At 34.4% G+C, this 23559-nt stretch overlaps 1 protein-coding gene across 40 annotated transcripts in view; it reads left to right on the plus strand.

Moving 5' to 3' along the window:
* Positions 1-23559, plus strand: part of HDAC9 (histone deacetylase 9) — a 920581-nt gene that overhangs the window by 460734 nt on the left and 436288 nt on the right. For all 40 annotated transcript variants that reach the window (XR_012002703.1, XR_012002701.1, XR_012002704.1 and 37 more), the window contains one exon: positions 20270-20511. Coding sequence is in view for 36 of the 40 variants with exons in the window: in XM_072764471.1 (XP_072620572.1) it covers positions 20270-20511 (242 nt within the window). In the remaining 4 variants the exon portion in view is untranslated. The remainder of the gene's footprint in view (positions 1-20269; positions 20512-23559) is intronic.

The following is a 23559-nucleotide window of genomic DNA, read 5'->3' on the forward strand; positions in this document are numbered from 1 at the left end:
TCTTTCTTTCTGAAAAGCAGATATTTTATTTGTTAGTTATTTAAAAAATTAATTTGTCAGACATTTCTAGGAATGTTCAGGTTCATCAAGATAACTTACAAAAAATAATTTCCTAACTTCCTCAGGCTGATTTGATTTAGCTTTCCAGATATGTTACCTCTCAGCTGAGAGATGCTGTGCGTGGAACATCACTATGCTAAACCTTGGTATTCCATCTGTATAATGGAAATCATAATGCCAAAGACTGCAAAATTGTGAGAATTTGCTGAACCCAATAGATGTAAAGGCATTAATACAGTTTATGTAACTGAATATTCATTCAATAAATGTTAACTTTTTAAAGTCCCAAGCCCTTTGTCATGTAATATTAACTTCTACTTCCTCCTTACCCTTGACATTTGTCACTCTGCCACCAACATACTCTCTGTTTACCCCTTGTGACAATAATTACTTGACATTTCCTGCATATGCCCAACTTGAAAATTTGACTGTGTAAAGTGCAGCCATGGTGCCCTGTGTGTATCTCTGATATTATGCATCCTCACTATAGCGAAACTGAGTATTTTTCTCCCCAACTTTGTGCCTTGTTCAATGTTTCATCACCCTATGTAGTAATTGACACCTAATCAACATCATGTATTTGTTGAAGGATCGCTGCGCAGATTAAGCCACCTCACTGAGGGTGGTTGTGTTTTGATAGTGGGGAAATGGACAAAGGTGAAATATTTCAATGACATGAGAATTGTGGTGACCATAGGACTTAGCTTGCCTAGAGTCAGAGATGGAAATATGAAGTGGTTGAGGAGAGAGGAGATGTTACAGAGAAGGTAAAGAGCAGAAAGGAAGGCCTTGGAAGTAAATTACATGTTGAGAAATTTCACCTGGACCTCACCTTGTCTTATCATCTCCTTCAGACATTAAAAATAAGTAGTTCTTCAGTTAAGAGACTGGAACCTTTGAAGCCAACCACATGTGTCCCTACTTACTGTGTCAGTTAACCCTAGAAAGGTCAGTGTGGGAAAAGGAATGAAAAAATGAATCATTTTTCTCTCTTGCTTGAAAAATCTGATGTTTTGGTTAAGAAGTTGGAGTCAGTGTTGTGGTGGCATTTTAAGTTGATGTTTTCACACATGCTGCTCCAAAAGAAGCTAGTAATAGTATGTATGTAGTTAAAAATGTAACCTTCACAGCTCAACTGAGAGCACTAATAAGGCATTGGCAACTTCCATCTTTAAAGTTTCTAGAGGAAACAGAACAGTTTTCAAGTTCTTACCTTTTGCATTTCTGAAATAAGGAATATCTTGTTCTGTTTTTTAGCTTTTTGTTATTCCTAGATCTCAATTTATATGGACAATTTTATTAGATTATTTTAACAGCTTAATTGAAGTAGACTGTAAAATTCCCTCATATAATATGTAGAATTCAATGTTTTTTGATATATTTACAGGGTCATGCAACCATCACCACAAACTAATATTTAATACTTTTATCTACTCTAAAAAACTCATACCCGTTGTCAATCATTTCCCATTTCATTCCCCCCAGCCATAAATAATCACTAATCTATTTTTTTGTTTCTATAAATTTACCTATTCTGGAAGTTTGGTATAAATGGAGTCATACAACACTTGGTCTTCTGTGACTGGCTTCCTTTGCTCAGCATTATTTCATTCTTGTTGACATATATCAATACCACATTTATTTTTACTGTTGCTGAATAGAATATTCCTCTATATGGATATTCCACATTTCACTTAACAGTTTATCAGTTGGTGAACATTTGAGTTCTGTCTCTTGGCTATTATGATTAATACTGCTATGAACTTCCATATACAAGGATGCCTGGTGGCTTAGCGGTTGAGCATCTGCCTTCGGCTCAGGGTGTGATACTGGGGATCTGGGATCGAGTCCCGCATCAGGTTCCCTGCATGGAGCCTGCTACTCCCCATGCCTGTGTCTCTGCCTCTCTCTGTCTCTCATGAATAAATAAATAAAATCTTTAAAAAAAGAACTTCCATTTATAAGTTTTTATGTGGATGTGTTTTTATTTTTCTTGGTATATATACATAGGAATGGAATACCTGGGTCATAAGGGCTTGTCAATACTTGTTATAACCTATCTTATTTATTACAACCATTCTAGTAGGCATGAGGTGGTACTGTCCTGAAGACTAATGATACAAAGTATCTTTTCAAGTGCTTATTGATCATTTTTATCTCTTTTCTGAAGAACTGCCTTTTCAAGTATTTTGTCTATTTTTAAAATGGGGTCATTTGTATTTGTAGTGTTGAGTTTAAACTCTTCTAGATTTGATATATTCTGGATACTAGACCTTATCAGATATATGATTTATGAATATGGTCTTCCATTCCAAAGATGTTATTTTTAGCACAGACGTATTAATTTTGAGGTAGAACGATTTATCTAATTTTTTCACTTGTGCTTTTGATATTGCTATTTAAGAAACTACTGCTTAATTCAAGTCAAAGATTCAAGTCACAAAGATCTACTTTTATGTTGTCTTCTAAAGAGCTTTATAGTTTTGAGTTTATTTTTTGTGTATAGTGGGAGGTAAGATTCCAACTTCATTTTTTTGTGTGTCTAAGTATTGCATTGTTCCAGCATCATTTGTTGAAAAGATTATTTTTGTATTATAAATTGTCTTAACACCCTTGTCAAAAAACAGTTAACCATAAATGTAAGGCTTTGTGTCTAGACTTTCTTTCATTGGTTGATACATCTGTCCTTGTGCCAATGCTTTGCAGTCTTGATTATTGTAGTTTTGTAGATCAGAAGGTATGAGTCCTCTGCACTGTTTTCTCTTTTCAAGATTATTTCTGCTATGCTATTCGTTTCCATTTCTATATGAATTTTAAGATCAGATTGTCAATTCCTGCAAACAAACAAAACAAACCTGGGAATTTGATAGGGATTGCATTGAATCTATGAATCAATTTGGAGAGAATTGCTTTCTTAGTAATATTAAACCTTCTAATCAATAAACATGGATGTATTTCCATTTATTTAGGTCTCCTTTGATTTCTTTCCAAAATGATCCATAATGTCATGTACAAGTGTCACAATTCTTTTAAGAATTTTATTCTTTAAAAAAATAATTTCATTCTTTTTTGATGTAGCTCATGTTTTACTGAACTTTTGTTTAGTCTGGTTGTACTTACTGACCGAAAGTTTCCAAGAATTTCTAAATATATTGTGTGGCTTTGTACAGTTAGGAAAGTGGCTTCATACAGTTAGGAAATTTTTGTGACTAAGAAAATAGTTTACTGTCATTTATATGTTCCCATTTTTGCTGTCAAAAGATTTTGCTCTCAGACGCCTGGCTGGCTTAGCAGTTGGGCGTTTGCTTTGACTCAGGGCGTGGTTCCCGGGTCCCAGGATCAGGCTTCCTGCATGGAGCCTGCTTGTCCCTCTGCCTATGTCTCTGCCTCTCTCTCTTTCTCTCTCTTTGTGCATGTCTCTCATGAATAAATAAATACAAATCTTTAAAAAGAGAGAGAAAAAAGATTTTGCTCCTTTAAGTAAAAAAATCCTATGTGTTTTGCTCTTGGTTTGAAATTAATAAAAATGTCAATATTGCCATAACATTGTTACTATAATTTAAATATGCCAGTAATGTTATACAAATAATTCCTACTTGTTTTTTCCAGTTGATCTTCAAATCTTGCTAACTATACTTGAAGATGTCTCTTAAATGAATCATCCCTTTCTTTCTATTATCTGTTGGGTAGCCCTAATAATTAAGTGGTTACCCTGTGGTATATTCTTTTGTTGCTGCTAGCTTTCTAGTTGTCTCCCCATCCTCTATCCTCTAATATTTTGTACTCAGAAGCCTTTCTTATGACCCCTGCAGACAGAATAATTTTTTCTCCTTTCTGTGATTTCCTAATGTAAAGTGCTTATTAGCACAGTATCTTCTTAGGGGCTCCTAAGTGGCTCAGTCAGTTAAGCATTTGCCTTTGGCTTAGGTCATGATCCTGGAGTCCTAGGATCAAGCCCCGAGTTGGGCTTCCAGCTGGGCGGGGAACCTGCTTCTTCCCTGTTGCTCTGCCTACTTGTGATCGCACTCATGCTCTCTCTCTTTCTGTCAAATAATTAAATAAAAATCTTAAAAAAAAATACCTTTCTTAGAGAAAACTTTCAAAAAACACCACCTATCAGCATCACTAATGATTTTTCAGATAGTGTAGCCTTTGTCATATTCTCTACCTTTCGTACATCTTCTCACTTCTCTTCCATTAGATTCTCACCCTGCTTAAACTATAAATCTTTTGAGAGCAACAAGTCCTCACCTTTCTATGTTCAGGGCCCACACAGTTCAGAAATTAGAAAACTTAGTTAAGTTTTAAGTGTACAAATGAAAAATTATCCATGATTATAAATAAATTAATCTGCCTTGCTTTTGTAGCTGTCAAATTATGGATAGCAGTAACTTGGAGAGAGCTTTATTGATCAGTGCATGAGATATAATTTTCTCAAGTTTGAAGTTGTCCTTTTTTGAGTTGCCTATTCCTCATAGGCTTCCAAAGACCTATGCATTGTTATTATTATTATTTTTTTATTAGAGGGTGGGGGTGGTCAGGAGTAGAGAGAGAGAATCCTAAACAGGGTACTTGCTCGGCATAAAACCCAAGGTAGGGCTCAATCTCACAACCTTGAGATCATGACCTGAGCCGAAACCAAGAGTTGGATCCTTAACCAATTGAGCCACCCAGGGGCCCCGACATATGATATATGCATTTTTAAAGAAGATTTATATTCCTGGCTTTATTTTACAATTTGGCTTTATATATTCTATTTGCATAATGTGGGGAAGTTGTCATATAGCAATTTAAGCTAAGTGAAAAATAGCGCTCAATTCTAATGTACAAAAATGGAATCTAAGATGCTAATTTTTAAAAATCATTATTTTCATTCTGAATAACACTTACATGCACTACAATATTTATATTCCTTTCAGTTAGTTGTACCATATGCTTATGATGTTTGTTGGGTCTTTGTTCCTAATTCTTTTGGTTAAGGTATTACTTTTATTCTAATACTTTACTAATAGGATATTAAATACAATTCAAGATATTCTGAATTTTAATTTCATGCCTTCTTTTCCATAACACATAGCAAATGACATTATCTTATTTTTAAGCTCATCTTTGGGTTCCACTGTTCCCCATTCTTGTTGCCCTTATCCTTTTAAACTGTAAAATCTATGAATGTAAGGATTATGTCTTAGTTTTCTTTGTATCTCAAATGCTTAAGCCAACATTGAATGAGTATTTTTTAAAGTATCCCATGGTTTGTTTATCATATAATTTAAAATTGAGAATCTAAATATTTTTCAAAGGGAGGAGAATTTCTGAAAGTAATTTCTTTCTTAGCATCTTAACATCCAAACTCTGCTTGCTCACAAGATGACTTAATCAGCACCATATCAGAGACAGCTTGCTGTGTTTACCATTGTTAGTTGGGCCAGCATATGTCCAAAACAGTTGGAATGAGAAAAACAGCATTGACTTGGAGCCAAACTAGAGAGAGGTGGGAAAAAAGAGTTTGTAGCTATTAAACAGGACCAAATGCTTTGGACAGTATAGGGTGCTTGGGGGGGGGGGGGCACGGGGAGGGGGGATTTTTTAGCTAAAAAAAAAAAAGATTTAGTTCATCTCTAAATGCACTGAAATAACAAAAATAAACTGGTGATGAGCCTTTAATTTTACTTCTGTGAGACTTGGTAAGTAATGTTATCTTCTCATGTCAACCAAAGAAGGAAATTCTAAGATATTTAAATTGTGGGTAATTTTTTTCAGTTTTATTTTCAACTTTAGTTGGTTTTTTTTATTCCTAATTACTGGCAGTACTCTGACTTTATTAAGCAATATGAGTGCCTTCAATTTGAGCCATCACATTTCATAGAATCAGAATAATATATCTGATTTTTCTCAAGTTGGGTATTGTATTGCTCTATAGTAGCACTTGTAAGTAAGGAAAATATTTATTCTTGTAAGCAGTGAATTACAAAATATAAGTATTTTTTGTTCCTTACACCCCACTGAGAAACAACTCTTGTAGAAGAAGTTATGTTTTCACTGAAACAGAAAATGGAAAGTAATATTTTGCTATTTACAAGGGAAGCTTGGAGGAAAAGTCGCCAAACACCACAATCAAGGAATAAAACAATTTTGACCATAATTGGGTTTTGTATCTCAGGCACAGCCTGCCCTCGGGTAATTTTTAATTAGATAAACCTTTTCTAAAGAGTTTCTATTTTCCGTTCTCTGTCATTTTCTCCTGTTTGGGAGGAGCTCCTCTCTTTCCCTCCTAAGAACCCTTTCCTTTCTCTGGTCAGAACTGCTCTGCTGGTTATTGATCTACCCAGGAGGTCAGTGAAGGCCAACAGTAATTGTCTCCCTCATGAGATAGACTTTCTGATAGAGACTAACATATACTCTATATAATTTAGTGGTGGAGAGAATAGCTTTGGCACTAGAAAGAGGCTTGAGAATCATCACTGCAACCTCTTTGCTTGATTTGTTTTCTACATGAGGAACCAAAGGCCCACAGAAATAGAGTGATCCAAGATTAGAACTGGAGACTCAGACCTCTTTCTGCCATGTTCTGCTTCTATTCTAGCCTTTGGCAAGATATTGCACATGAGCCAGGGATGAAAAGAAGATTGATGGAATACTTTATACATTTATTTATTCTCTAAAACGACAGGATCCCATGAGTGAGAGAATCAGGTAAAACACAGACATGTTTTTAACAATGTGATCTGACTAGTGAGTTTGGGGAAAGTATTTTCAGAATAGCATTAAAGATGGACATGAGGTTTGTACCCTGGGACATGGAAGGGAGGATGCACAAGAAGGGATGGCACTGTGTGTTCACAATCAGAACCCCTCAGGCCCCGAGGCTTGGTTATCAGGTCAAGTGTGTCAGGCCTGGCTTCCTCTTTTCTGAAGATGAGTTTTTCTTAGGAGGTGCCTTAGTCTTTTATGCAAATGGACATCTGCTGTGCCAGTCCCACCTGCTCCAGACATGCCCAGAAATTTCTGAACCTTGGCTTTGACTGAATCCTGCCTCCTGCCAACTTTACCTTGAGATGAATAAACCCGGCTGAACACCCTACACGGATTGAACAGACAGGTTGAATTTCCTTACTGACCTAAGGAATCACATGGGGTTCTAGCTCCTTCCTTCTCTCCCTACCCGGCAGGGAAAGTGACCCCTCTACAAGTACATTTCTCTTAGGATAAATAAAAACTGCATCTATTTTGTGTTCTCTTACTTCTTTTGTTTCACTGAGGTAATATTTACTTCTTACAATTTCTTTCAAGGATTAGAAATTCCAAACCATTGATTTAAAACATTTTTTTAAACTAGAACTTAAATTTTTGCTTAACAAATGAGTTCTCAAGCTGCTGAATCTCCTCTACCAGTCTGATCTACATTATGTTATGAATTCTGTGGAAAATAAAATTGAAACCATTGGATTCAGAATGGCTTTGCTAAGCTCTATGATTAGCAATGTATTTCCTATGATCTTGGGTTACATTAATTTAAAATTACATTAATATCTGGAAGAACATTCGGGTAACTATTTTTTTCCATACTTTTTTTTTTTCTCTTACAATGCTAACTACTAGGGCTATTTTGTTTGAGGCACCAAATTTCTTTAGTGGTTTGGCTACAGATCTATCACTAGGGCATAATAGCCAACCTTGTAGTAGTATTATTGTAGCTTTGAGGTACATGTGATGTTTCTTTAAAACCTCAAGGTTTTAAAATATTCAGTATAAACTAAATCAGCCCACACATTATTAACAAAAATGTTAATGTCAAATAAAGACAATATCCTGTAATTTCTAAACATTCCTTTCTTAAACTCATTCAAATGTTGATTTCTATAAAATGTACTGGTCTTTTGAATACATATATATATATATGTAATTATATAGCAACTGCTACACAGATGGGTGCAGTCTGTGTTCTTTAATTTATTAAAGGAAGTTTCAATTGAGCAAATATTTGTTCTAGATCTAGCTTCATGCGGGTATGTTATCTCAGCTTCATGGAAAGAGATAAATTAGAAGGAAAACCTACCTGAATTGTTTAGTGTGGAATATGTAAAGTGACTTTCATTTAACATCATTCTAAATTAATATTTACCATGAATTTAAGTAAGCAGTTCACCTTAAAAAAAGATGTTATATATGTGACCTTACAAGAAATTAGCTTAACCTTTAAGTCACCTATAAAATGGGGATAATAGGCTGCTGTATGAAATGAAAAAAATTCATGCAAAAATTATAACTAGTGCTCAGCACACATTGCTCACTTAAAAATGCCATCATGCTTCTTTATATTTTTGTTTTGTTTTCCAGTTAACTGCAAAATGCAAAAAACAGGCAACAAAGCCTAAAATTAATATATCAATCCAATGAAAATTCCAAGAGCTTCTTTTACGTGGTGTTTTCCTTGTCAGTGTATTCTGCTTCCTAATTATGTAGGATAGAGAATAGAGAGGCAGCTTAAAAATTTAATTATCACAGGGAAACATCACTATGTGAAAATAAAAAAGTGCCTTTGCAGCCAATTTGACAGATGTTTTCTGTCAGGGGCAGGTAGTAAATATTTTAGGTTTTGCAGGCCATGCTCCTCTGTGGCACTCAACTCTTGACTTTTTAGTGTAAAAGCAGGCATAGACAGTACATAAATGAATAAGAATGAATGTATTACAATAAAACTTTATTTGTGAACACTGGAGTTTGAATTCCAAATAATTTTCATATCTTTTCTTTTTTTAACCATACAAGAATGTGAAAGTCATTCTTGGGTCATAGGTGGTTTAAAAAAAAAAAAACGGGGCTGTCTGGGTTTGGCCCATGGGCCATAGTTTCCTGACCCCTGCTCTATAGAATCCTGTTTCTTTTTAATACTTTAAATAACTTCTTTCTTATACTTTGTTTGTACCAAGCATACCACTTCAAGTTGTAGACTAATCATCTCACAGCTGTGCTTAAAATATTGAGAGGCATTCTGTAATGTTGACAGTTCTCTGAATACAGGCCATTCCTATAAACAGATACTATGAGTTCTACCAGAAATAGAAGTTTTAATGACATCTAATTAAATAGAAACTGTAGAGAAAAATTATTACATTTTCTTATGCTAGATTATGAAGATCTTTAATTAATGTACAGAAACAGATATATTTATTTATATACTTTTTTTAATCAGATTTTTCTGATAACCTCACGGCCTTCTTTGAGGTAGACCCTTCTGCTTATCTCCAATGTTGTGCCTTAACGGCTAGAGATCATCCCTCATAATGCACAGAGAATCATACACCAAAAAAGCTCTGAAATCAGAAAAAATTAAACCACCACAGTCTATCCTGTCAAATCTTTTCTCACACTGTCAAAAAACAGCTGCCTCTTCCTTTTTGTTACTACTTACTTTCTTCAATTAAAAAAGTAATCTAAAAATTTATGAACACATTTAAATCTCATTAACACTATTTACAGTTAATTATGAGTCAGTACCTTCACCTCTGATACAATCCAATGGGATTTAGTAATCAAGTACTAAAGATAACTTCGTTAATAGGCAGTCTTTACCTGTAAGTTAGTGGATTCAAAAATGGAAAGTAAAATGAATTTCAAAAAAATTGTCTAGACTCAACAGAGTTTTCTATAGCTAAAAGAAAAGGATGAAATACAAAATTTGTACTTCCTAAATACAGATATGTTTCTTAAAAAAAGCATCGAAACATCGAAACACAGGTGTTAAGAAAGATGCTTTGAACTCACCTGAAAATACACAAATGTGTCAAAATATGCCGGAATGTGTTCTACTACAAATCTCTCTATTGTATGTATTGGCAATTACAGTGGTTCTCTTTACCTCTAAAAGAAAAAAATATGTAATATTGTTTTAACAAAAAACTCTTCAGTCTTGTTTATATCAAGGTATACGCCAACCTGAACTGCATAGAAATTAAACTGGATACCTGTTTTGTAGAACTCATGAATAAGAGGAGTGGCTAAGATCATGGACTCTAGAACTGAATGGTGTCTGTTTTCATTTCTGTTGTACACTTAGTAGCTGTGTAACTTTGCCCAAGTTCCTCTCTGGCATCCATTTCCCTCATCTGTGAACAAGGATCATGATCATGTCTACCTCATAGGTAACGAGATAGTCCAACCTCATATAGTATTGTACAAAAGAATAAATGAATTAACATCTATTTTATAAAACATTCAGAACAGTGTTTGGCACATAATGAGCACTGGTATTGGTGTTGGCTTCATAATTTAAATTAAAAGAAAGCAACTCTCCAGACTGACTAACATTATGGTATCTTTGTTCTTAACCAAGTTTAGAAAGCCAAATTTGGAACCGGCATAGGGAAGTCACATTTTATTAGAATGCTCAAGCCCTGAAAACTTTGCATAATTCCAAGCTTGCATAATTATTTTAAAACTCACATATTCAAAGTGCTTCCTGACAAAGGATAGTGGGTATTTCTACTTATGAGCAAAAGTGGTGCCACCATGTGGCAATAACATAAACACAGGTGCCAATGCATTTGTCTGGCTAGATTTGAAATTATGCAACGTTAGATGAATTTTTTATTTTTTAACATTTACTTTTCCCCCCAAATTTTATGTACAAAGTGAAACTTTATTATTTCCAATTCAAAAATTCCAAATTCCCATAATTCCATAAAACAGTAATGCATGTTCTTTGAAAGAGCAGTAATGTAATTTGCTTCTGATTTGAATTTAGCAAATAAAGAAATAATGCAGTTAAAACAGTGATTTTCAACTGAATTCCATGGAGTCTGGATTCCCAGGGGAAGGAGCAGAGCAGAAGCTAGTGGGTGAGACATGGGTTCCTCCGGAAGAGTTGTGCTGGTTTTTTATGTTGGGGCTATTCAGAAGGTTTTATTTGAAGGAAGTGTCCAGCTGTTTAAAGAAAGGTTTTTAAAAGCCAGTGCAATCCTGTATTAGAAGGTTTTAGCGGGACTGAAGACTTTTCATTTTGTAATGAAGATTTTATTTTAAGATTTTATTTATTTATACCTGAGAGACACTCTTCAGAGGCAGAGACATAGGCAGAGGGAGAAGTAGGCTCCCTGCAGGGAGCCTGATGTGGGACTCGATTCCGGGACTCCAGGATCACGACCTGAGCCAAAGGCAGACCAACCACTGAGCCACTCAGGTGCCCCTGTAATGAAGATTTCCTGAGAATTTAATGTATAGCCCAGACCTGGACAAGGAAAAAAAGTGCATTGGTTGAAATCCTCTTCCCATTTTGCAGCATTGAAGATTAGAGGGCAGAAAGGAAATCAAAGAGGAAGCAAGGGAAGCTTCATACCTGGCATCTCTGCTCTTTCTCTCCTTGTACTTGCCTGCACCTTTTAATTCACTCTGTTGTTTTGAATATATTAAGCATTGAAACTCTCAGAAAAGATTGAAATATTTTTTACTGGTGAAAGGTAATTTTCCTGGCAGGATGCAAGTACCAATAAAAGCTCTTTTTCTCCTATCAAGAAAGAACACAGTTACATACTTCCACAAACAACAGTTCCTGTTGGAAGAGTGGGAACACATTCTTTGGAAAATCATATTTGCTGAATAAACAAAGGTATTTGGGACATGAAGAATGTTGTTACAGACGTGTATCTGCTGAGAGAGCTGTTTGGCCAATCAGCATTCATTCAACTGAAACTTACTTATTAAACTTATTTTACATTTCAGATGATGGACTAAAATGTGGAGTCAGAAGGGAATCTGCTACTATAAATACTAGGTTTTCATAATTAGAAGAAAGTATTGTTAGCCATTTGCAAATAGTAATAATTTAGTAATTATCTGTAACCTAGAAGAACATATAAGTTTTAGGAACAAAATACGTGAAGGAAACAGTTTGTCCCCCCCCTTCCTTGTAAAAACCACTTTGTCCCAGGTGATGAGTTGTTATATGAGGCTATATAAATAACTTTTTGGGATTAATATTTATATTTTCTATTTTAAGACTAAAATTTCTCATCTGCCAAAGGTGTCATTCGCAGGTAATATTATGTCAGGTTAAATTTTTATTTCAGATTACAAAATAATATGGATTAGGTTCTTAGCTCCTATTACCTGGAAGTTGCAGAAATTGGCTTGATCTTGTTTCTATCATGCAAGAAGCTCAATGAAGCTTTTACTCAGTTCTCAAATAGTGAGGAACTAGCAAACACTGCAATAGTTTAGAACTAAGTGGGTATTACAAATGAGTTGGCAATTCATGTTTGTGTTATGGTTTGTTATGACTGCTTAATTCAAAAGCATATTTGCAGAGAGGGAATTTGAATTAAGTAAATCAAAATAGTAAGGCTTTGATTAAAAAGTTAGCTTTCTTTAACTTAAATGTTGATATTTCAAGGCCTACTGAAATTTTAGTCATTTGTGGTTATTTTTGTTTCCTGCTCAGACCCCTGGGAAATAAGAGAATAGTAAATCAAAGCCCAGATTGCTTCTTGCATTTATTTTCTTTTCATTTATGCCATGTATTAGTGTACTCGAAGAAACTAAAGACGTGTATAACTTGAACAAAATCACTTTGAGGGAGAATTATATTTCCGGACTAATCAATTTAAATAATTCTTTTTATAAAAATTATTCTTTTCGTGTTTGATAATTTCCTAATTCTTTTTTATTTCATGATGATGCTGTCATAAGTAGAAACAGTGGAAAATCAGCTAGGAATATTTGTATTACTAAAATGATATTTGGGCAGTTTTGTCATCAGACTGAGGATATATTACCTGTTTTTCTCTTATCCCATGTTTGATGTTACTTAATTCATTAATTTACTCAAATTTATTAATTTAATTTTTCAGAGAAAATGTGCTTTCCAAGACAAAAGTGACCCTACACATTTCAATGAAAAGCCTTCACTAAGGGGTATTCTATATTTTTAAAATCAATTATTGGTTATTTTAGATAAAAAGTTAAAGAAGTTTGATTAAATTAACTTTGGGAGGCTCCATTCTTTTCTATTTACATATATTAATCTAATTCTCCATTTTTCAAATTAGAGATGAAAAAATTCTTAGCTTACCATTCTGGCCTGATTTTCTGATAATATAACATCGGATGATCATTTATAAATTAGGCCTTATTGTTTAGATCATTCGGCACTGTGACCTGTTCTTGGTGATCCCCACTGAGAAAACAGCATGGATGGGTAAATTTTATTTGAGTCTTTCCACCCTCCTTTGGTGGTTGTCACCTGTCAGTACACTGAGTTTTCAGGGTACATTGGGATCTGGGAAATGTGAAATAACATAATAGATAAGAAAATATTTGAGATCATTTTTCCCCAAATACTTATTCACTATTGCCAGAAACTTACTCAGTTATCAATAATTTAAGCAGTCGAATAATATTTATCTGAAATTCAAGTGGTCAGGTCAAAAGGACCTAAAAAGTAATTGCTTTAGGATTTTAATGCCATGTGTATATGTGTGCATCTGTGCACATATATTTCTAATTTTATTCCCATATGATTCTTCGGTCATTTATTCATTTATTCCTCCTATATGATTCTTCTGTCAATTATTAAGTTATTCCTTCATTCATTCTAGGTATGCATAAAGGCATTACTCTGTGTTCATGCTATACTAGACACTGAAAATACGGTCCCTCCTCTCATGGAACTTAGGATAATAGTGAAGGCAGACAAACAAATGTTATGAAAGTAATTGCAGAATTTAATAGGTAAATGCAGTAAGACTTGGAAAGACCTCCTGCATCAAATCATTTTTATTATATGAAGGTTAAGTAAGAATCAGTCTAGAAAAATGGGGTGGGATTGGGTTTTAGAAAGCAATGACATGTATGAGGCATCTCTGAAACGTAGGTGAAAGCATGGAGTGTTGAGGAGCTGCAAGATCAATGTGACTTAACTGAAGGGAAAGTAGGTAGTGTTGAGGCTAGAAACACAGGCTGAAAGCATACCAGATGGGGACAGGCCAGCCATGTTAAAGACTGGTGTCCACTGATGGGTTTTTTAGCCTGGAAAGTGACAGATGACTGCTTCAGTAAAACAGTCAGTGGTGGTGCAGAGGTCTTCGTGAATTCAAAAAGGATTTGAGAGTGGAAAAGATGATTTCTGTCAATTGGATATGGGTGATAAAAGGGAGGGAGAGGAGTCAGATATCACTTCAGTGTTCTCTCGCTGCAATAATTGAGACCAGAGGTACTGGGGAACGAGTAGTCTAAGACAGCTAAATGGAGAGTGCCAGTAGTAGTTATACATATGGGTTGCAAGTTTGGAATAGATGTATAGGATGGAGCTAGGATTGTTACCCTCAACAAAGCAAATACAGTCCTGGAAATGGAAGGGATCATCATGGAGAGTCCTGGTGAGAAAATAGAAGAGGGCCCCTGTAGGATTCTAGAACAGCAACATCATTGCCTTTCATGTATCATGTTTTCTACATAAGTTTATGGGTTGATCTTATGCAGCAAAATATGAGTTCTCTGAAGGCTTTCCTGACTTCCCTTGTTGACTAAAAGCTTTTTTTTTTTATTTAATAGGGCTTTACAAATATTTGCTGAATCAAGAAATTAATGAAAAATGATATATCAACCTGATGATACATAATAGCAATGACTACAATGTTGTTCTAGATACATACAGTACTAAATAGTCTCTGATACTTTATTTAGATAGTATATCTAAGGAATTTGCACAGCTATGTAGTTATTGAGACAAAAGCCTAGAGAAACAAGATACAAGCATCAGGCATGCCCTGTCCTCCAATAGCTTTTTGTTCCGATATAACCAACAGGTTATAAGGAGTAAAAATGTAAATGAAAATACGTAATTGTATGTGTGTAGTTCCAAAACATTCTTAGAAGGGGGTGAGAGGTGGTAGCAGGATTTCAGAAAAGGAAATAACGAGGTGACTGAAATGGGTTTAAATCAAGTTCGTGGAGCTGAGGGAAGAAAAAGACTTGAGTTCTTCTATTTATTTCCCCAAGCCCATGGATTCTACCTGAAAAACTCTCTCCAGCTATCAAAATAACCAATGACAACGAAGTGGCAGTGAAGGTAAAATCTGTCCTCCATTGAAGGGCAAATTCCTTAGATTGCTCAAGATGGGATTGACATACAGTGCTATAGTTAGAGCAGACTATGATGTGCTACTTAATTGTCGTCTACCCATCCCCAAGGCCTCTTCAGTTTCTGTTCAAGAAGGCTCACAACGAAAACTATTTACGTTAGGTGATCAATCAGAGCAACATTTGTTTCTCCCCAGGTCTAGCGATTGTAGTTCCTATGTCCCCTTGCCAGTGGTTGTGGACAACTATTTCCTTGGTATAAACAACTTAGTTTCCACATAAACTGGCTCTGGGCAGCATTGGTGATGCTACTACACCCTGATTACAGCTGCGGTAACTATGAATATTAACTGAGATAAATATGGTCCTAGTTTTTATTGCATTTTTCAGGTTTTGATTGTTAAGTGAGTTGATGCATACAAATTGGTGGTGGGATGGTACCTATACCAATCTTTTGTGAAAACCTCTAGTTTGCACTCTACTGCTTTGAGATCCCCTTTCAGAGGATCTGCATTAACAGTCTTCAGCCAGTTATGATAGCTGTAAATGGTCAAAATTGTGCCTTCTTAGAATTTTTCTATCCATGGGGTTTGCAAATTGCTCACTTAAAACAGTCTTAGAATAGATTCTTGTTTGTAAATTAGCTGACCAAGAGCAACCAAAGATTTCTGGTTTTGAAAATAGAAAATTCTTCTTACTTACCTGTGCTATAAATAACAGTATCTAAAGTGAAGAATTAAACACTATGGCTGCTAGATTATCCTTTGAACTCTGAATTAACACTTTAAAAATATTTTAAAAAATGCTTGTCGAAGAAATTAAGTTACAACTATCAACAGGGTCTGTCCGTTACTTAAATAAATGTGGTTAATATACATATCTATATGATCTGAGATTTTTATTTTGAAATGGGAGCTTTTTGTTTCCATGTTCATTTAAAAGTAAAAACTATTTCTAAAACAAAATTGCATGAATTGATTAATTCATGAATTTCTTCAGAAGAAGAAATAACTATCAAAGAAGCAGTTAAGAAAGACACTGGAGAAAGAATGAACAGGGCTCTGTAAAATGATAATTAAGACTAGTTAATATATATTTGGAAATGTTCTGACTGGGCATTTGGTATTAGAATAATAATATAGATATAACATATATATGTGTTGGCATGTAGTTGAAATCTCAGACAAGCATAGTAAGTCCAAATAAAGTTATGAGGTCTTGAGCTAAAGTAATTGAGATCTGTTAAGAAAACATCATTTGTTTATAACTAGTGCTACTAATAACTACAATTTGTTGCATCAACTTCTTTCTAATTTATGCACCACTGGCACCTGTTCTAAGTAATTTGTAAGGAATTTGCATGTTCCTAGACAAGAAATGTTATGAATAGAGATGATTCCATTTCCTCATTGTTAAAATTGGTGGTCAATTTTTTCTTGTAAGTTGATTATTTCTAATTATGATAATATAGCAGCTGTGGACAATGCCCTTTCTTTCACATTCTGTACTATGAGAGTGACTATAACTTGTTGAAACTCCGCCCTGGTCTTGTGTTACTGTTATTGCTCCTGGGGAGGCTTATTAGCCTGTCACAGACGCTGTAAGAAAAATCCATCATTTCTTTTGGAATACGATGAGTCTTTGTCACCCACAATGCAATTAATGTTAAAAATAGAAAGAATGGTTATGATATGATTATGATTAGCCAGAGATGAGCTATTGTCCAAGTAACAGAACTAATCCAGCAGGCCAAAGATGACCTACACAGCACCATCAGTTTGCTGATTGCCATTTCTCTCTGAGTTTGATGAAATATTCATGCCTTCCCTCTCCTCTCTGCAAGCACTATTGATTTCTTGTATAAACGCGGCTATATTTAGTCTAGACAAATGGAATGTGGATTGCTGCTGAATAAATTGGATGAAAGGCTGGGATCTTGCTTGCCGCTTTCTCTCAGTCTTGGGCAATTATTTATAATCAAGAGCAGTTTTTGTAAGTTGAGGGTGATTTTTCACAATTTAGTGATTAGTCTCTGAACAAAGGCAAGCAGTTAGACACAATCATTTCTGTTGGGATAGCAGGTTAAGAAGTCAAATTACCCTTTGAGGTTTACAATAGCTGTTTTGGAGAGTTCTGGGACTTTTTTCACCCTTATCTTGTTTTGTAGGGAGGGGTTTTTTAGGGATTTGATGTTCACAGTTTATGGATATGAAGAATGCCAACAAGAAGAGACCCCAGGGTCTCCTGAAATTCTATATTTTGACTTTATAGGGTTAAATTCTGACCTTTGTTTATTGGGATTTCCATGCAAACACTGGGGGCTGTAGTTTGGCCTTTTTAATGCAAAAATGAAATACATCATTAACAGTCATTGCTTTTCGTTGGGACCTTGCCAACTCTATAAATTAATGCTCAAAATCTCATGTTACTCCAGAGTCTTGATTGAAAGTTCTGTATCAGACACTGCAACTAAGAACTGTTAAAGGCTATCATGCTCGTTTAATCCCAAACTTGTCACAATTACTATCTCTATTTTCATAAATATCATTACTTTAAAGGACATCATCCACCAAACTATGGTTTATTAATAAGTTGTTTTACCATTTTCATTAAAGTGACATATGTAGTACCATCAATGCAAGCTTCTGATCAATACATTGAAAAGTGACTGGTGTTAGCAACCCAAGATGGATGCCAACTCCTCTCCCACCCCACCCACAGGTGCACACCACATGCCTTGTACACACATGCAATTCAAGTGATAAGTAAGGACATTAATGTTTCATTTAGTATTTGCAGCCTTAACCTCTACAGATAAGATTTCTGTTAGTCTTTCTCAACGTACTGAAAATAGCTCTTAAATCTACATGAAATATTAACTTTGTAGTTCCCAACCTGGAATCTGCAAATCTAAGTTACTTACAGTAGTAGTCAGAGCATTAGAAGCAATTTGGAAAAATACAGAAAAGTAAGAAGGGGAAAATTATTCTTATTTCCACCCCAAATACAGCTATCTTCTGTTCTGTATCTCACCAGCCTTTGCTACAAGAATTCAGAGACTAATACAATTAAAAACCCATTAGGATATATGCTCTAAAAGGGCTGGAATTTTTGTCTTTTTTGCTTTCCTACTGAACCCAACATTTAAAATCAGGCTTTGGAATTTAAGATTCTCAATAAACGTATTTTGACTTAAGTTATATTTATTTAAAGAGTTATCATAGGGTGTATGTCAGTTTTCTTACTGTTTTTTCCTTAATGTTGTAATAGCATTCTTCGTGTTCCCATAAACATTACTTTTAATGACTATGTGCTTTTCTATTATATGGATGTGACATACTTTACTTAGACATTTCCTTGTAGTTGATGATTTCAATCAAAATAATACTTCAGTAAACAGTATGACATTGAACTATTTCTTTTCCTGTTACTATTGTCTTCTTAAGATACATTCCTAGAGTTGGCAAACTTGAATCAAATGGTAGAGTATCTAATGCCTCTTCTGACATATCCCCAATTTTTTTTCAGAAATTTTAAGCCATTTGGTAGTACCACTTACAATATATAATAATATATTTGGTCGTATGCTTATACAATGGGACATTATATACACACACATATGCATACACATGAATCATATAGATGATATTTCATACTTAGAAAATGAGATTTTATTTTCACCTAAAATTTGCATTTCTTTACTAGTAAAGGTAAATTTAAAAAATTATTTATATTCCTGTATTTTATTTTTTTCCATTTTTCTAAAAGTTTTCCTGTTTTCATTTTCTAGTATTAAATGGAAATCTCATACAATTTTATTTGCTTACTTGCTCTTAATATTTTTGCTTTGTTAGCCAAACAGTGTTGATTTATTTTCACACATAAGAAAATTCCATTTTTATATAATTAAAAAAAACCCAGAGCATTTATTGAGAAATGTGCTATATGTTGTAGGTACTTGGTATGGATTATCCCACTTACGCCATTTAACAACTCCATGTTGTTACTGCACATATACCTTACCTATGAGCTTTTGTGTTTATACTGTCCTACAAGTTATCTAATAGAAGTAGTGCTGAGAATTTTATATACATTAATTTTTTTAATTTAAATATCTTATAATTATTCTTATCAACTTAATTATTTGGATCCAATATTTCTTCCTCTAATGTTTTGATTTGCTTTGAGCTTCCTCACCATTTTTGTGCCTTACTCATTTTAGAACTAAGGTAACTGAAATGCAGATTATCATCTTTGAAAAAACAGAAAGTGGAGACTTGGCTACTTTCACTCCATGTTTAGACTTAGTGCCGTTGTTGTGGTTGATTAATCTACTCTCCATTTTCAACATTTTATTTTTTTTAAGATTTTATTTATTTATTCATGAGAGATACAGAGAGAGAGGAGGCAGACATAGGCAGAGGGAGAAGCAGGCTCCTCGCAGGGAGCCCGATGTGGGACTCAATCCCGGGCCCTGGGATCATGCCATGAGCTGAAGGCAGATGCCTAACCGCTGAGCCACCCAGGTGTCCCCCATTTTCAACATTTTAGTGTGCAGATTTGTCCAGTAGCTCTGCAGATAAATGGTTGAAAACTTTAATTCTTAAGGAATTCCTTAATTCTTGAGGAATATATCTTAGAATATATCTTCTAACTCTGACTACAAACATGTTTGCAAGTATGGCAATTAAGTTGTGATAGAAGTTCTCTATTATAACTTGGCATCTTTTCCTCAATAGAGTAACATTTTTTGTCCTAAGTTGACTTGACTTATCTAAGTCATCCAGCAAAGTAAGTTTTATGAAGGACTTTGATATCAGGAAATAATTGGATTCATCTCTGTGATTTTGGGGGGATTTTTTTTGGGGGGGGGGATTCATTTCTTTGAAAAGAAAAATTTAGAAGATTCATGAAAAGAGTATTGCTGGGTAAAATTAGCATAGAGTCCATTTTACCAAAACTAATACACTAAAGACCTTTTAATGATCTTTGTAAAAAATGACTACACTTGTTGACATAAAATTTGTGTGTAGGATCTAATGTCTTTTATTTTTTGTTTGTTTCAAAATCAATGTGCTAATTTCCTATCCTCTGCCATGCCCTCCACCCCTTTTTTTTTCTCCTGTTTCTCTAGTGGATGTGAAGTCAGAGGTTCCTGTGGGCCTAGAGCCCATCTCACCTTTAGACTTACGGACGGACCTCAGGATGATGATGCCTGTGGTGGATCCTGTCGTCCGTGAGAAGCAACTGCAGCAAGAATTACTTCTTATCCAGCAACAGCAGCAAATCCAGAAGCAGCTCCTGATTGCAGAGTTTCAGAAACAGCATGAGAACTTGACAAGGCAGCACCAGGCTCAGCTCCAGGAGCACATCAAGGTAGCAAATGTTTCCTTGCCTCTGACCTCTTCACTCAGGAAGCCTGCTACAGGACGTGGGCGTAAGAAGAGCACTTGCAGTGGTGCAGAGCGGGGTGGGGTGGGGGATGTTTCACAGCAATTAAGACATGGAAGTATGGCCTGGAGGAAATTGTGATTGTACTTTGGGTAAGTAGTAAGAATGCTGACTAAAAACCAGCTTTGCTCTTGGAGGGGCCTTTACCATTCTCATCCATTAGTTTACAGCGTCAATTGTAGAGAATAGTAACTTCCCAACATCTGTTTAGTTTGTCTTCTACGTGATTTTGTTCATTTGCCCCATCTATTCTCCACCAAGAACCATGAACTTGGGAAGATCTGTTTTATATTTTTAAAAAATATTCATAAACTATTTACCAGAAATGACAAAGACAGAGCCTTCTTGTTTTGGTTTTGAGTTTTAAGTGGATTTTTAAAAAGTTTTTATTTAAATTCCAGTTAGTTAACATACAGTGTAATATTAGTTTCAGATGTATAGCATAGTGATTCAACAGCTCCATACAGCACCTGGTGCTCATCACAACAAGCACACTCCTTAATCCTCATCACCTATTTCACCCATCCCCCCACTCACCTCCATATAAGTAAATGTTCTGAATGTATCCTAATTTTCACCATGAAGAAGTCCTCATAATGCACACATTTAAAATAATGACATAAAAAGCTCAAGAGAATTATATATGAAGAAACTGGTGCAGATATTTTAAATATTTATTACATAGGTTTAGTAGACTGCAGATAAGAATTTAATGAAAGAATTTTGGGAGGAGTTGACAATTAGAGCCAAGTTGCATAAATTATTCTAAGAGAAATATATCCGTGTCCCAGAATTTTTATGATGGACTGTTTTGTTGTCAAGTCATTTTAGATGTATCTATGTATCTATTTCTTCTTGTATTATTGAGATAAATATTCCTTTCTCTTTATTTGTGAAGTGTCCTTCAAATTCTTTTTCTTTTTTTTTTTTTGTCCTTCAAATTCTTGACAAAGACATTTAAAACAAAGCTATTTTGGTCTGATTAAGTAGATGTTTAGTTTGAATTTATTATGACAGTAACATAGAGCAGCGAATATTTGTAATTTAATTCCATTTTTATGCCTATGTCCTTCAAAATGATGTAAATACATGTTAATTTAGTAATACAATAAATTACAAGTTCTAGACACTTGATCTATTACTCATACATCAAATACAAGCACATTTGTGTCAGATTAATATAGATAACTAATCTATGTCAATATTATAAAAATTTAACACATTAATTTTAGCGTCTCAGAAGGTGAAAATGCTTCTTTTACCTTCTTCCCCCCATGTCCTTTTTTTTTTTTTTTTTGAAGATACTTCTTAGCCTGAAAGGCCAATTTTATCTTCTTTTCCAAAAAAAGCTTTGATATCTGATATAAAACATTATAATTTCTTCTTTACTGAACTTTACTAAAAGAACTCTTGCAATTTATTGATCTATAAGATGTCTTAAAACTAAGAGTGAGAATTTTGTGTTGGGTCTCATATGGAACCAGTAGGTCATGGCTGTATTTTGTAGAATAGGAAACCTTCCTTTAGTTTATAGACTTATTTTTGAATGACTTTAAAGCATTATTATTTGACCCTTGAAAGAATGTTAGGAATTGATGTTTAGATTTCTTTTTCCATTCATTCTTGGTGTGTTAGGATGACAATGATGAATGAATAAAATTTATATTTTTCACCATACTTTTAAAAGTAACTGTATAGTTCATTTTGCTGTGGTACCTGGTTCATGTTGCCCTGAAGAAGTTTAAATACTTCTTTTCATTTATGTTTAATACCTTTTGTAATTGTAAAGATCAATATACAATATTTTAAAGTAATATATTTCACTTTAGTAGTAGTAGCTAGTAGGAAATTAATTGTTACTCTAGCTTAAACAAAGTAATGCAGGAAGTTTACTGACATCTGGAAAATATAGGAAAAGCAGAGGCTCTTGTCAGAAAAAAAGATTCTGAGATAGCTAAAAGGAAAACTTAGGTTTTAAAATGATTTTCCAAAGTAATAAGCTGTTTTCTCAGAAACAAAGACCTGCTTTAAAATGCCTTTTAAATTTAGGAAGCTTTTTACTTTTTAAATCTTTTGTATCATTTTACTTTTTTTATGCTAAGAGTTGATGCTTTTAGCATTCATTTGACTTTTATGTTTATAAGAAACAGTACGTGAAGCTTTACTTATAGTAGCATTTTGAATCTTTGGCTTCTATAATCAACATCTGTTGAGTTTGATGCTATTATCCCATTTTTCTACCTAGTAAGCCGAGGCATAGAGAAATACTGAAACTTGCCCAAGACCACACAGCCAGTAGACAGTTGTTCCAAGGTTTGTAGCCTTGCCTTATCTGCCATCAAAGCTACCACATCGTCCTCCCGGTGTCCTATATCAGAACATCTGAAACTGGGTGGTTGATGTTTTGTTTCTTTCTCTTTTTTTTCAATGGCATTCTGGCAATCTTCAGTAATGAATAATAACTATGGAAATTAAATTGTGTGCTTTTCTAGATTCCTAAAATAGATTAAATTTCAATTTCATTGGGACTTTAATTGAAGCACTAAATCAATTCCACCAATCCCTGTAGCTGTATAGAATTAATACTTAAGGCAGGATTTAAGTACAGTTATAAATTATTTTTTACAATGGAGTATCTAAAAACATCCAATAAGGGATTGATACATCAAAGCCAAAATGCCAAAGATTTCAATATGAAGAATAACTAGAAATGCTTCTAACCTTATCCTTCTAGGAAACGTGAGGCTACAGGTTAGCTAGCATACAGAGTTGGCTTCCTTTTGCTCCAGAGTACCTCTGTTGCTATTCCACAAACCTTTTGGTTTTTCTCTCACTTTTTCAGCATAAATTTTAGGTACCTATCTAATATAAATAGCAAATTACACCAACTTTATTAGGAGAGAGATCTAAAAATACTAATAACAATTAAAATTAGTATGGTCCAAACTTACAAACTAAATTTCATGTGCATTC

Source organism: Vulpes vulpes, chromosome 7 (assembly GCF_048418805.1).
Source record: "Vulpes vulpes isolate BD-2025 chromosome 7, VulVul3, whole genome shotgun sequence".
Lineage (NCBI taxonomy): Eukaryota > Metazoa > Chordata > Mammalia > Carnivora > Canidae > Vulpes > Vulpes vulpes.